We start from the raw sequence: 15,043 nt of genomic DNA on the forward strand, positions 1-15,043 counted from the left end.
TGCATCTGGTCACTTTTGGTTGGTGAAATTTTCATTGCAGCGAAGAGCGTCTGCATGAACGGACCCACACACTCAAGCAGACGAAACGAAGTTCGAAGTTGAAGTGAACCATAAAATCAACAAAGAATCAAGGAAATAACTCTCAGGGAGCGTAAAGAGTTGGTAGGACAACGGTATTGAATATGCAGCTTTCGGCACACAGCCGAATCCTCTCCTCGACGGGGCATTTCGCGAACAGGAGCCGGGCCCTTGTGTCGTCTGCTAGCGGAGCTAGCGGACGCGCGACCAAACAAGCATGGAACATCGTGACATCCGTGACAATTCAAACGTCTGCCTTCCATAGTGCCAGGGTAAGCATGACGGTTTTGTCTGTTGTATTTCCCTACTTCGAAGTGGACTGTAAGTTTATTTCAATTACTTGATTAGAATGGCATTGTTCTCGCGGACAATGCATGTCCGTCTATGGACGTTCTGGCGACCTTTCTCCACTTATTTGAATCTAACCTCGTCGTTTTGATGAGTTTTTGGTTAAAACAGCCGAGATCGTGTGTTCAGTGTTTGTGTTCCGCGATTAACATTTTGCAAGTGCACTTGCAATGTAAGCATGAATTATGATCGATTTGTTTGGTACCGTGCCAGCATGTGCACTTTTAAATTCAGCCCTTCGAACGGTGGGCTTTCATCGACCAGCTCTCACGGAGAGGCTTCTAAATTTAGCTCGTTCAGAATAGGATTAACTTCGTCCCCCCAGTGCTATATGCATCGCTGGTACTCGTCGCTGCCCTAAAATCGCTGCGGCATGATTTTAGACCGACATTGTCCTATAGTTGGGCCAATATTTTTTTTTATCAAAGTAAGAGGTGATTTCGTCGATTAGGTGCTATTTACGCGTGCCGTGAGGTACCGGTATACCGACGAGTATCTCACGAGCGCTGTCAAAGTGGCCATCAGGCGTGCGCGCCTGCAGCGCTAATGGGGAAATTTGGTGACGTCAGTCCTCGCGAGGCTCGTCCCGTGCGTCCCGTGTCACTTGGACTATCGACGTCACGCTCGAGTCGCGCTTCGTGCGACGGGTTGGACGGGCCCTTGCGGGATGGGTTGGTGCTGGGGCAGCGTGGACTTCCCTGGCCGTTTTCCCGCCAAATCCGCTGCCCGTTTTGGCGCCAAGTCACTCTAACGGCCCGACGCCCTCTCTGTCTGCAGGTGGCCAGCCTGCCCAACCTGCAGTCCCGCATCAAGGAGTACACCAAGTACTACGTTGGCCCACACCGGTAAGCCTTTGCCAACGACGGACGCGGCGACCGACGCCCCTTGATGCCAGCTCCTCGCAAAACGGATGAATGTTTGATTCGAGCCAGTGTAGCTTCTCCCTCGCTCGGTGGGCCTGCCTTGGCCTGCCTCCGGGCCGTGCCCGTGACGGCTCACACCCCCGAGGGGCACGACTACAGAGTACTTGACTTATTCAGAGTCTCGACTCGCGCTGCCGGTCCGCGGCCAGTCCAGGGCGGCCCAGCGCCAGCCCGCGCAGACGCGTTTTCGGATGCGTTCGGGCGAACAGCGAGATAGCGGCAGCGTCACGATCCTTGCTCCATTGCACGCGATAATTGTGTCGCTCTCGGCTGTCTGTGTGTGTGTGTGCCGCCGTGAGAAGTAAGTCTGGTATCAGGTGCTTCTGGTGTAGGGCGCCGCGCGCGTCATGCTCTGTCATACTCTGTGTTCCATGTTCATTGTTTAGCCTAGATTCAAGAAGGCGGGCTTATCGTCTCGTCGGTCCGTCCCGCCCACCTTCGTCCCCGCCACCGTAAAGGCGGCCTCGACTTGGCGGCGTGAGCAGAGGCATTGCAATCTTTGATAATGTAGTTCCGCTCTATCGACCCCCTTCACCCAATCCCCTCGGCCCGTTGGCTGGCGGTCCGCAAGGTTGCCGTCGCTGAATAGGCATTCCCCATCCCCCGGCCAGAGTGCCTTGCAATCAACCAACCTGGCCGAGCCAGTCTAGCCGTTCCGAAGGGTCGTCTCTTTCTCTCTCTCGAATGGGACGCCGCCCCATGAGTGCGAGAGGGACGGCGGCACAGGCGCCCCTGGGAGGGCCACGGCCTGGCACTGCCTGGCTCTGTCTGGCACCTTCGCGCGACGATGGGCTGACCGTTGCAGCAGCGGGGCAGCCGCGCGTTAAGGGCCCCCAGGTTTAATTATGGATCTTATAATGGCCGAGGCTGCTCTCGAATCCTGGCAAGTGGTCATGTGAGCAGGGGCGCTAGGCCAAAGGCGTTCGCCGCCTGAAAGGTAGCCGACTTGTGCCACGGCCGAGCCATGTGTACAGAACCCCTCCTCTTTTTTGCAAACTTTCTTCGCGACCCCCACAATTTCGGCCTGTATGGTGGAAGGTCTACCCTTGAAGTTAGCGTCTCTGTCCCACTCTTAGAGATTCGTAGTGTCTCAACTCTGTGCTTTGTTTGTGTGCACCCTGCAGCCAGCTCCCCAGTAGAGGCTATTCCTTCATCCACGATGTCAGCTACATGGTGTAAGTACCTTCCAGTGAACCGGGACAACTAGCTATCTGCTTTCGCTTTACCTGTCCAGCTCTTGCGACCAAAAAAAGCTCTACCTGTTCTAGAATAGGAAAAAATCATAAGAAACGTCAATTCACTGTGTCGGCTGTAGCCATTAGACTGAAGTGCGAGCGGAAAAAGCGTGATCTCATTCTGCATCAGCTTTTCCACTTCTTCTTTTGTTTGTGTTTGTGTTTGTTTTGTTTTTGATGGTCGCGAATTGGCAACCTAATTAGCGGTCCGCTGCGGTGCTGCCCGCTACACTGATAATTGATAGTAGCGCCTCTCATGCGTCTGGGTAAACAAGACGCGCGACGCACAGTGGGCCAGAACACCGGTGGAGGCGGCCAACTCGACGTGTTTTGAGCTCCAGAGTCGCTAAATGGGACTCGAACCGAACGTGTCAACCCACCAATGGATTCCTCGTTCGGAGAGCAATCCATTGGTGGGGTCACACGTTCAGTTCGAGTCCCGTTAAGCGACTCTGGAGCTCAAAACGGGTCTAGAGGTTTGGCCGCCTCCACCGGTCTACTGGCCCACTGTGTGACGCGGTGCTTGGGAGTGGAGACGTGGTGGAGCAGAGCGAAGTGGAGCGCCTGCGAAGCGGAGGGTAGGCAATCCCGCCACACTGCCGAGGCGGCGTGGAGCCTACCGCGCGAAAAAAGAGAGACAGAAACAAGCTGGTTGGATTCACTGACTCTGCCTCGTGTCCAGGTCCAAGGACTCGGACGAGATGCGGTCCAAGGCCGCCGAGGACGTCCTCTTCGACATGTTCAAGAATGAAGACAACGACCTGCTGCCGATCGGCAAATTCCTGGCCGTAAGTGAAGTCGCGCACTGAAGGGCGGTCTTGTCAAGCCATGTCACTCAACCCACTACGTGTTTTCTCTTTCCCGTGTCGCAGGCGCTCCGGCAGACCGGCCTCCGCAAGAACGACCCGCGGCTCTCCGAGCTCAGCGAGAACCTCCGCGCGCTGCACCACAAGTCTGGCTACGAAGGCGGCTCGCCCGAAACGCAGAAGTTGGACCGGGAGACGTTCCGGAGGTGCGGTTTGCAATCCCACGGCTATTATTTTTTTTTGGCCAGCCGGTTTCTCTAACAGTGCACCCTCGCTCCTGCCCGCAGAGTGATCCAGGCCAACATGATCCTCATCTCGAGGGCCTTCCGCCACCAGTTCGTCATCCCGGACTTCCCCAGCTTCACCAAGTACATCGAGGAGTTCTACTGGCGGTGCAAGGCCAACACGGAGGGCAAGGTGAGGCAGGGGGTGTCCTCGCGCCCCCAGTGTAGCGACGGCCTCGGAGTCTTCGCCTCGCCGGCCGATCAGTTGTGTGCTCTACAAATCCCAGTCGTACAAACACACCCGCTGAAATGGTCGAAGCGTTGTTTGCACAGCACTGCGTGTGTGCGACAGAGTGCCTCCCCTCTTTCCGGCCGAGCGCCGCACTGAGACAGGAATGGGGAAGTGACTAAGGCCGCTGGTCGGTGTTTTGGTTTGTTCCCCGTAGGTTGCGAGCTACATCCCCCAGCTGTCGCGCATGAACCCCGACTACTGGGGCGTGAGCGTGTGCACCATCGACGGGCAAAGGTTCTCCATCGGTGACGTCACCGTGCCCTTCACCCTCCAGTCCTGCAGGTGGCTTGCCCTTCCCTCCAGCACCTTTGGCTTTACACTGTAACACCCCGCGTTGCGACTGCGTTGCTAACTCGCCCTTTTTCTGCCCTGCCACAGCAAACCCTTGAACTACGCCATTGCCCTGGACAAACTGGGCCCCGACGTGGTGCATTCCTATGTAGGGCAGGAACCTAGTGGCCGCAATTTCAACGAACTGATTCTTGATTATAATAGTAGGTATCGCTCGCCATGGCTAGCTTCACTTGGAACCTGTGTAATCTTGAGGATATGTAAAATAGAGGTGTGGAGCTAATTTGAATTTCTTACTCAGAGCGTCCTCACAACCCGATGATAAATGCTGGGGCCATTTTGGTCTGTTCTCTTCTGAAAACTCTCGTCAAACCAGAAATGACATTGGCAGAGAAATTTGATTACACTATGAATTATTTCAAGGTAAGTGCCTTTTTTGGTAACAATTTTCTTAAAAGCTCATATGGTGACTAAGAATTTATTGTGATCCTTTGCTTAACAGCGGTTGGCAGGTGGCGAACCCATTGGATTCAACAATGCAGTTTTCTTATCAGAAAGGGAGGCTGCTGACCGTAATTATGCCCTTGGCTTCTACATGAGGGAGCACAAATGTTATCCAGAAAAAACAATTTTACGAGATTGTATGGATTTCTATTTCCAGGTATGATGCTTTCCATTGAAGTGCTTGTTTCATCACTGGAAAAGTTGTTCTTTTTTTAAAAATTCAATGTTCTTCTTCTTGCAGTGCTGTTCTATGGAAGCTGACTGTGAGAGTATGGCTGTGATGGCTGCGACTCTTGCAAACGGTGGCATCTGTCCAACAACTGAGGAAAAGGTTTTGAAGTCAGATTCTGTTCGTGATGTTTTGTCTCTCATGCACTCATGTGGAATGTATGATTACTCTGGACAGTTTGCTTTCAAGGTGAGCAGCCTTCTTGCTAGCAGCCTTCACTTATCGCTTAGGTAAAAAATTAATTTGATTGATTGATTACGGGACAGGTGGGTCTTCCAGCAAAATCTGGTGTTTGTGGAGGAATGTTGGTTGTGATCCCCAATGTAATGGGAATATTCACATGGTCGCCTCCTCTGGATCCCCTCGGCAACAGCTGTCGAGGAGTTCAATTCTGTGAGGTAAAACTTTTGCTAATTTTTTTAAAACAGTGCTGTTTGTTGTAAAATCACATCTCATATGGCTTGTGTTTTTTTGCAGGAACTTGTTCGAGAGTTCAACTTCCATCGTTATGACAATTTGAAGCATGCAGCAAACAAGCGAGATCCTAGGCGTCATAAGTATGAAACTAAAGGTTTAAGTATTGTCAACCTACTTTTCTCAGCTGCTAGTGGAGATTTGGCAGCTCTTAGAAGGTATGTTTTTTTTTCTAGCTGTGGTGTTTTTCTCCAAAATAAATCAGCTATTGCATTTCCAATAATATTAACAATGACTTTCAACTTGTCGTGCAGGCACAGACTCTCTGGTATGGACATGACTTTGTCCGATTATGACGGTCGGACAGCGCTGCACCTTGCTGCTGCTGAGGGTCACCGAAAATGTGTTGAATTTCTGTTGGAACACTGCGGTGTTCCATTGCGCCCCAAAGATAGGTCAGATTTGCATGCACTAAAATATATTAGGTGTTCAAGCTTCCATAGTAAAATTTTAACACGCTCTATCCTGTTGTAGATGGGGCCACTACCCAATTGATGAAGCGCAAACCTTTGGACACACGCAAGTTGTAGAGTATATGAAGAAGTACGAGGATGATTTGGAAGCTCAACAGAAGATCCAGCGTGAAGAGGAAGAGAAGAAAAACAATAAGGAAAAGGCACAAACATCTACTTTACCCATCTAAATGAAGTGCTTGAATGTATTTTTCAACTTCCAGTCATAATTTTGGTTTTTGCTGTGCAGAAACACTGTGCCTTTTTTTCCTCCATCAAGTTTTAAGTTTTTGAAATGTACAATTAATGTATTGGTGGAAACAAAAACACCACAATTCGCCACTGCGAGATTTTTTTTTGTTTGACCAGGGTCAATGTTGTATACAATGATTATTTATTGCAATAATGTCTAGTAATTTATTTTGGAGGCCTCTTTTAATCTTCTTGAGCAAAACACTATGGATTTTGCAAATTTTAATCTATCAGAAGCGTTGTCTGATAGCATAGTTATGTTTTCCCCTTACTTAAGTCTCACTTGGCTGTGAAAGACATTGTGTTGATTTGACTGTCTCATTTCATCCACATGAAGATTACACTTATTAAGAAATCTTAATTTTGTGAGATGCAATGTGTTAAAATTTATTTGCCCTTTGTTGGTGCGAATAAGACCTATGTTTTGTTTTGTATTTACGAGCTGTGTGAGGTTGAGCAAGAGGGGTGGCTTTATTTTGAAGCCTTTGCAAATTGACTTGTTGTATTAAAACCAAAGTGATTGTAAAACTGATTTTAATTTAATATAGAGAATTGTTGCCTTTTTATTGTTATTTGTTGGTGCTTCAAATAGTCAATTTTTATGTGATATTCTTTGTGAACCAACTGTTGTCACTGTAAATGCCTGATACCACCTCATGGTATCATGAGGAGAGGACTCTTTGGGCAAAGACTGCTGTTGGAGTCTTGGAAAATTTTACCATTGTTGTCTTTCCCTTTTTGCAGCTACTTAATTTTATTTCTAGTCTCAATACTTCATGTGATACTCTTTTCTGTTGGTTATTTATTGTTTTAGTTTAGTATTGACTTTGAAAGTTAATCATTTAGTTGTTATCAAAGAGGAAATAGAGATACATTCCATTCCAATATTTTACCTGAAGTTTGGGGGAAAACCATCCATTTGGCTTAAGAGGGCTGGAAAATTGTCGTTTTCAAATATGAATTTGAATTACTTATTGTATTTTATAAAACTAACTTGTGCGCAATTGTGCTGCAAGTATCCTATTGAATGAAATGTATTAAGTATGAGGTTTCTGGTGAGAAACACCAGCCAATATCCTTCCAGTATTAGCATGTAAAACACAGCTGTGTACTTACCAATAACATTGAAAGCAGGACCTTTTACAACTATTTTTAAAGGACTTCTTTGAGATGTGAGTGCAATAATTTTTTGATTCATTGTTACTCAGATGACTGAATTCAGTATGGAAGAAAATTTTCAATTTTCCAGATGCAAAATCAGTGAAGAAACGTTGTAAAAATTTCTTCTTTAGTGCAAACAAGGGATCCAGATTTCCTCAGAGCATTGCTTTTATGAATATTTTTAAAACTTCTCATTAGTGCTGTGTTGTTTTGGTCAATTATTAAGAGTTGGCTTGAAGTTCCTTTTCTGTGTTGTTTGAACAAAAATGTACATATCTTCTGTTTGCTGATCATTATCATGTGTATTCATCACTTAAATTCAAATTATATGAATGTCTTTGACTTAGTTATAAATTTCTAATACCTATGTGCTTTAGTGTGCTTCTTGTTCTATCTCATACTAATTGGATGGAAAAATATTTCAGTTTGCTACACGCTTTAAGGTATCTCATTGGTCATCTGTATGTTGTTAACAATTTTTGTGATTATTATCACTTCTAGGAGAGTACAAAGAATGTTTGCTTTTGTTCATAATGGTTTTGGTCTTTGAGAAATTATCAGAGATTATCATCCTCCTTATCTCATGTTTGTTTGCCCTGGTTGATTGTACATCACCATGAGCTACTATCATAGCAATTAATTCAGTCAATTAAATGTTAAGGAAGCGGCTCCTTAGCCCAAGATTGTCTGATATATAAAAGTTAATTCTTTGTGTCCATCCTTCCTTATATGTATTAAGAAATACATGGATGTTTTAAAGTTACTTCTTGTCAGACTAGATTCTGGCATGGATTGATATCTTTAGTGATTGAAAGACAATAAGCTGGTAAATCCATAATAATTCATAAATATACAATAAGGATTTACCAGCGGTATCGTTCGATTGTGCTATTTTAAGTGGTTGTATTTATACTATTACACTGTGAAGCATTCTATGATTGCGAAGGGAGTCAACTTTTTCATGTACTGTATGTTCACTGAATGTTCCTTAAACCATACTGAAATATATCATTGTAAAAATTCTCAACGTTTCTTTCACTGGATATCCGACGTTGTGCCCTCTTTGGGGACACGCCGCAAAACGCCCCAAATTTGGTGTGCATAGTGGATGGCTGGGAAACTGGCGGGCAAACAGCGCTCCGCAAACAGTGTACAGTGTGTCGGAGGGCGGCCAGGCGGCCAGTCGAGGCGTCCTCAGTGTGAGTTTGCGCTCCACGCTTCGCCTCGCCTCGCCATGCCGGTGGCCTCGCGGGAGCGCGTCGGCCGCGCCCTGCAGGTGGTGCGCGAGTACGCGGGGCTGAGCTCGCTGCACGGCCTCCGCCAGACCGTCAAGGAGGGCTCGTCGCACAAGGAGAGGTAGTGTCCAGTGCACAGTGGGCCAGAAGGCCAGTGGAGGCGGACAAACTTCTAGACGCGTTTTGAGCTCCGGTGTCGCTAAATGGGACTTGAATCGAACGTGTGACTCCACCAATGGATAGCTCTCCGAACGAGGAATCCAGTGATGGGGTCACACGCTCGGTTCGAATCCAATGTAGCGACTCTTGGGCTCAAAACGCGTGTAGAGTTTTGGCTACCTCCACCGGTCTTCTGGCCCACTGTTTAGTGCGGCGGTTGGTTGCTCCGCTGGTTGGCTGACCCCAGCCCCGCTGTCCCAGGGTGTTCTGGCTGCTGCTGGTGGTCGGGCTGGGCGCCAACATGTGCGTGCTGTGCGCCCTGGTGGTCCTGGAGAACGCGACCGCCACCGAGACCGTGCTCACCAACAGCGCCACCAGCATCGCGGAGGAGCGATTCCCCTGCATCGCCATCTGCCCCTCGCACCAGATCGACAGGCTGGCCGGCATGCGCATCCTGAAGCAGTGAGTCATCGCCCCTGCCTCTCCTCCCTCATTCCACTCGCATCGCCCTCGGCATCGCCTCACCGTCGAACTGTCTCCCAGGGCCGTGGCCGACGCCAACAGGACGTACTCCTTCATGAGCGGGCTGAACCAAGAGGACTGGCAGATCTTCGCGCCCAACGAGACGTCTTGGCCGAGCGGGCCGGGCGGGCCGCGCGACTTCATCCTGGACGAGCACCTCGAGAAGGTCCTGGTGGACCTGCACCGCTTGACGGACCCCGGCATCTCCAGCGCCCTGCCCCTCTTCACGGAGACCGCCCACATGCTCATCGGGCTCAACAGCCTCAACCTGGTCGACTTCATGAAGCGCGTAGGCTAGCCCTGTCGGGCACTTCGCAGACTCTATTTCGTGGTCATTTCAGTCCGAGTAATGGCCTCAAAATAGTGACGCTGACACTCGTCTGCCTTCGAAACTCCCAAATTGAACCGATTTTCAAACTCAAAGTCTGCCACTTGACTGTTCAAGGTGTTTCCGTCGTGCCACACTTTCTTCCACTCCTGCCTCTGGAAGGGAATCCCCTTTGACTGCTGCAAGCACTTCAAGGTCCGGTCCACGGACCTGGGCTTCTGCTACTTCTTCAACAACAAGGAGGCAGACCGTATGGTGTGGTCTGTATTTCTCTTTTCTGCCTGCCCCTTTCAGCCTCTGAGAAAGCAGGCGAGCCTCGTTCCACTCCGTTCCACTCTGGTTGCAGCATGGAGTCGTTCCCCGAGAACGAGGAGCAGAGAGCGACCTGCCTGGGCGTGCACCAGAGGCTGTCGGTCTTCGGCCCGGGCTCCGGACTCAGGATGTACCTCAAGACGGAGAAGGACCCCACCACCGTGGCCGACAACGCCTTCCTCGCCACGCTGGCCAGGGTTAGAATCTGCCCCTTCTTTGCTTTGCCACTCCTAGTCCACCGCACTGGCCTTGGAAACCGCCCGCTGTGGTCCAGCCATCAATAGCAAGCCGCCCGGCAGGGCGCCTGTGAAGTCCGGGGTAGGCAACCCGCTGCACAGCCGCGCGCGCAGCGCCGAAGGTTGCCTACCGCCAGTTGGTCGGGCGCTAAGCGCACCGTGCCTACACCGTGTCGCCACTGAAGCAGGCAAAAATTCCCACGGTGGGCCAGTGACGAATAGGTTGACACCCTAAGCATGCCCACTCGAGATCGGGCCTTAGAAGTGGGAATTTTCGCGTGCTGATGTGGCGACACTGCCCGCACTGCTGAGATTGTCTTTTTTGAGGTGAGCGTGGACCGCAAGTGCGTGGCCACGTCCGTGTCCATGGACGCCACGGTGTACGGCGTGCCGGGCGCCGCGTACGTGCTGGCGCTGCGCGTGCGCCGCGTCAAGGTGGACAAACGCCTGGCCGAGCTGCGGCCCGCCGCCCGGAAGTGCCTCATGAGCCACGAGTGGCCCGGCGCCACGCCGCGCAACCGGAAGAACTTCCCCAAGGCCTACTCCAACCTGGACTGCATCGTGCAGTGCCGCCGCAACTACGTGCTCAACGCCTGCGGCTGTCTCGTCTACCCGCTCAGCCTGGGCGGTAGGTGCCAACATGGTTTCCAGCGTGTGTGTACCGTTCTCACCGCTTGCTCTGCCGCAGACCCCACCTCGGCGTGCGTGTTCTCCAAGATAGCCGACTGCGTCGCCAACGTCTCGGGTACGCAGTTGGCAGTGTAGCAGGCGTGCGTGTGCGGTGTTCGCCAACTCGCTGCTCTTCTTCTCCTCCTCCGCAGAGTCGTTCCGGTTCTTCCGTCCGCCGCGCGCCTCGCCCGGCTTCAGCGCCCAGGAGCAGGAGAAGGGGCTGTCGTGCGGAGACTGCCTGCCCAACTGCGACCGCACCACCTTCGACATCGACTTCCGGACGCCCGACCTGGCGCACGTGGAGCGCTTCAGCGACCCGGTGGCCCTGCTGGCCAACCGCACCCTGCTGGACGTGTTCTACCCCGAGCCCAACGCGGCGGAGCGCTACACCGTGGCCCCCGCCATGCCGTACGGCCAGATCCTGGGTACTCCACTGTCAAACATTCACCCCGCTCCCTTTCCGCCAACCCGGCACCCATTATTTTGTTGACTGTTAGTACTACGACGCCATAGCCTGCGCCACTGCTGACGTCACTTTTTGTGATTGCTTTTCATTTTCAGTGTCGATTGGAGCAATGGCCAACCTGTTCCTCGGCATCAGCTTCCTCACTCTGTTCGAGGTCCTCGTAACCCTGGTCAAGTGCATCTGGATTCTGTTTGGGGAGCCACGAGCAAGGAAATAATCCACACATTTGTTTTTATTTGTTTAAAAACATGTTTATTGCTAAAAGACATATTTTTTGAGGATAGATTCATTATACCTTTTCATTAGAGCATATGTTAGGGATCAATGGGTCCATACATATATATACATTGCCAGTGTACAAAACTGTACAAACATTTTTCTAGTTGATGTAGCTAAAACTTTCTATCACTTACAATGTATGCAATTCATTTATGAGCCAGAAAACACACTGGAAAGTGCAGATTTGAATTTTCTATACATACTTCACAACAAAGGTATGAAATAATTTAGAACAATATTTAAATAGAAACCGCATTAATTGGATATGGCATTGTGCTTTAAGGACAATTTGTTTAGTCACCACATTCTTTGCACTTTCAGAAGACCTTTGTAAATTCTTATAAACAGATGGAAATGGTCTGAAGAAAGGAGGGTAGGAAGGTAGCAAGGAAGGAAGGAAGGAAGGGACATTCAAACAACAATCTGACAAGATTTTTGTATGGGAAGAAAGTATAACGTTTGACTGACATGTAGGCATAATGGTCATTACATTACAGTATAGTTAGGTATGCAAAGTATCTGATATGAGTCTTCAAAGATTGTGTTTTGATATGTTCTTCCACTGCGAACGCTTGTTAGAACACTTGATCACATGCACGCTACAACTTAAATAATGCAGAAATACTTTGCTTAATGTGAACCTTAACCGAAGTACAAAAGGTCTTGGTAACATTGATTTCATTCGATGACCATAAAAATAGACTACCATTACTAAAATAAAAATATCATTATACCCTAATTTGTCTCCCTTCAATGGGGAGGTGACAAGATGAATGGCAATTTCTTTGACATCTAGAGAGGCAGAAATCGTTCGTTTCTCTTCAACATAGTCCCCAATTTTTGAATCATGCATGGAGGCTGAAACATGAGCAATATCACAAGCCAATTGCATTTGGATTTAGGAAAAGAAAATAGGAAAAAAAAAGAGTACAAAAAAAAACAACTAAAAAAAATACAAAAATCTAATAGAGTATGATTTTGTGCTAAGCGGAGAAATTTTATTCAATATGATACCATCAAGGTAGTGGAGAGTCAGATATGTTATAGAATTTTGTTTTGCTTTCGTAACAAAAGTTTAGCTAACATAGTTACAGAGAAAATTGACAGCAGAAAATAGACATCTAGGCATTCAGTTCAACCTGACTGTTGTGCACGTTCCATGACAAGATAACTCCTTGCTTTGAGGTGGTTATTAAACTTCATAGAGAAAACAACATTTTTATGTCCCACAAGGAACAATATAGCTACATTACACACTACCTTAAATTATTGAAAAGAAAAACAATCAAACAAATAGAAATCAGAGTAGTAAACTCAACAAAAACAGAAGGTCAGTCTGTGAACATGGACAGTGGATCATGTTCTTCGCTACAAAATTAATAGTCTAGGAAATAAGAGACGATATGTTACTTGTCATAAAACCAACTAAAAAACTATGCTCTGACAAAAAGAAACAAACGCAAATAAAACCTGTAAAAAACATGGAATTCAAGAATTGATATGCGGGCTAGAGCTTCCCCATTCCATTAAGAGATACACATGATTTAACATAATATCTTTAAAAAAAACAGTTTCATCTCATTGTCTTCAAAGTTAACAATCAAATTGGTAATTGACAATGCTCAACTCTCTTGTCTTTCCTTCAAAAAGGATCAGGAACTTTAAAATGCCCCAAATTATATCAGAATTTAATTTGGGAACACATCATGGATGGCAATACAGTGTACAACATGGAAATATAATACAATATCACATTTTTCTTCAAGTACACCATGAAACAAAATGTGTGTTAATGAGCAAAATATTAAACAGATGCAAAAAAGATAAATTAAATTTAAAAAAAAGTTAAAATAGTGATGAAAATGCAAAATAAAGGACTAAGGACCTTAATAAGCTCATACATAAAAAAAAGTCTTATCACAAATGCACCAACGTGCATGGCTTACCCATAAATGGATAATAAATGACACATAGTAAGGAAAAATGTCACACATGTGCCTCATGCGGCACATAATCGACTCACACACATAGCTCAGTCAACATTCATGGCACAATGGAAATAAGTTCAACAATAAAATTAAAAAGATAGAAATATTCACACTTTTGTTATTGAAATTTACCTAAACATGACACTTAGGGCTGGACTGCACAGGCGAATTCAGGAAGAGATTAGCTGAGAAATGTCATTGATTGCAATTTTAATTTGTTGACTGCTCTCTTTTATAGTTAGACTTTTCAAATTTAAATTGAATTGTTGCATTTCTCTTCCAATGATTGGCCTGTGCTGGACGGCAGCATTTTCTGATGTTGAAACAATCATACCTTCCAGTAATTGTGGCTCCTGTGAGTATTCTATTTGAAAACTAGTACATGGCATATTCCTTTTATATGTAGGATTGCAAGGGCTGTAAACTGGGAGTCCAAGAGTAGGCAGTTGGGCTGTGATGAAAATATTTGCTTTTACTGTTTAAAGACTAATGGACTGATATGCAATGATTCAGATTCAGAATGAGTCAATCCTCAACCAGAGACAAAGGGTAGAAGTTCTGAGGAAGATCCATCCTTCAGTCATTCTGATGGGGCTTTCCATAAATTTTAGCATGAACATGAAAGTTTATCATAGTACTTCAAAGTTTTTAAAATTGATATGCACAAAGGAAGTCTCATATCTCTTGAAACGACTAAGCCATCAAGAGGAATAGAGTACTCAAATACCCTGTTTTCCTGACACATTAATATGGCAGTGAATTGTATTCCAATGAATACCAATTTAACTTTTCTAAAACAAATTGCAAACAAAGTTAGAAATATTTGACTCCGTGACAGTCTGTAAACAGCAATTACAACCTACAGTATAATTAGAATTTGCCTCGTTTGTAAGACTCACATGAAAACAATTTACATGGGAAGGCATCAAAGAATGTGAAACAAACACTGATTTATGGCAGCATTTTAAAAAATATTTGTGCTGCCTGTCAGCCGGTACTAGCTTCCCACAAGCTCCATTTGTCGATACTTTTTTCTCATATTTGACACTGGATCTTTAAATAAGACAGGATCCAAACGCATGTTGGACCTCAACAAAGGCATGTAGCCAAAAACAGCAGCAAAGGTGTTGAGACAGGTTTGACGCTGAATGAAGTGATCAGGGTCATTCCAAGGAGATCTGAAACAAATTGAAATATGTTGGATAAGTTACAGTTAAATAAGACTATGCTGGATTATTGTTTACAATTGCTGCTTCATTTACAGACCTTGCTCCGCCTGCAGGCTGGTCCTTGTACTGTTTACGCTGAGTGACTTTTATAGGAGGTCGTCGAGTTACATGACTAACTAGAAAATTCATTAGAATATCTTCGCAGTTCTGCGACTGCTCAACAGTCTTATGGAGCAATGGGCTTAGCCAATGCCAATACAAATAATTATAATACCGATGGTAAAAAGCTGCACCAGTTAGTACCATTGAGTAGTCATTGGTCCATTTGGATGTATAGCCCCAAGAACCCTGTAAACAGAATGAAACAGAATGAAATAAAACTGGCTGAGAGATTGGGAGCACTGCAACGCA

The 15,043-nt window shown here is 46.9% G+C and overlaps 3 protein-coding genes across 4 annotated transcripts in view; 2 read left to right on the plus strand and 1 right to left on the minus strand.

Annotated features, from left to right (window-relative positions):
• The first annotated feature begins 39 nt into the window (after nt 1-39).
• LOC117652155 (glutaminase liver isoform, mitochondrial-like) lies at nt 40-8,292 on the plus strand. Of its 2 annotated transcripts, XM_034396849.1 has the most exons (15): nt 41-350; nt 1,204-1,271; nt 2,474-2,524; nt 3,267-3,372; nt 3,457-3,596; nt 3,678-3,807; nt 4,061-4,188; nt 4,285-4,400; nt 4,499-4,620; nt 4,700-4,858; nt 4,943-5,119; nt 5,197-5,328; nt 5,408-5,562; nt 5,659-5,799; nt 5,879-8,292. In XM_034396849.1, exons 1-15 carry the CDS (start codon nt 183-185, stop codon nt 6,045-6,047), a joined length of 1,962 nt encoding a protein of 653 aa, XP_034252740.1. In that variant the 5' UTR covers nt 41-182; the 3' UTR covers nt 6,048-8,292. The 2 variants fall into 2 exon arrangements, with proteins under 2 accessions (XP_034252741.1, XP_034252740.1); XM_034396850.1 differs by lacking the exon at nt 2,474-2,524 and having other exon boundaries at nt 40-350.
• A 274-nt stretch (nt 8,293-8,566) lies between these two features.
• LOC117652465 lies at nt 8,567-11,421 on the plus strand. Its single transcript, XM_034397410.1, has 9 exons — nt 8,567-8,625; nt 8,925-9,125; nt 9,207-9,474; nt 9,631-9,773; nt 9,860-10,022; nt 10,389-10,689; nt 10,750-10,806; nt 10,883-11,155; nt 11,292-11,421. The coding sequence occupies exons 2-9, from the start codon at nt 8,965-8,967 to the stop codon at nt 11,411-11,413; spliced, it is 1,488 nt and encodes a 495-aa protein (XP_034253301.1). The 5' UTR covers nt 8,567-8,625; nt 8,925-8,964; the 3' UTR covers nt 11,414-11,421.
• A 2,540-nt stretch (nt 11,422-13,961) lies between these two features.
• LOC117652466 (exostosin-1) overlaps nt 13,962-15,043 on the minus strand; it is a 107,109-nt gene continuing 106,027 nt past the window's right edge. The window contains exons 9-10 of the mRNA XM_034397411.1: nt 14,730-14,980; nt 13,962-14,641 (exon numbers count right to left, since the gene is read on the minus strand). Of these exons, the coding sequence (XP_034253302.1) occupies nt 14,461-14,641; nt 14,730-14,980 (432 nt within the window). The 3' untranslated portion in view covers nt 13,962-14,460. The remainder of the gene's footprint in view (nt 14,642-14,729; nt 14,981-15,043) is intronic.

This window comes from Thrips palmi, unplaced genomic scaffold (genome assembly GCF_012932325.1).
Source record: "Thrips palmi isolate BJ-2018 unplaced genomic scaffold, TpBJ-2018v1 HiC_scaffold_7, whole genome shotgun sequence".
Taxonomy (NCBI): domain Eukaryota; kingdom Metazoa; phylum Arthropoda; class Insecta; order Thysanoptera; family Thripidae; genus Thrips; species Thrips palmi.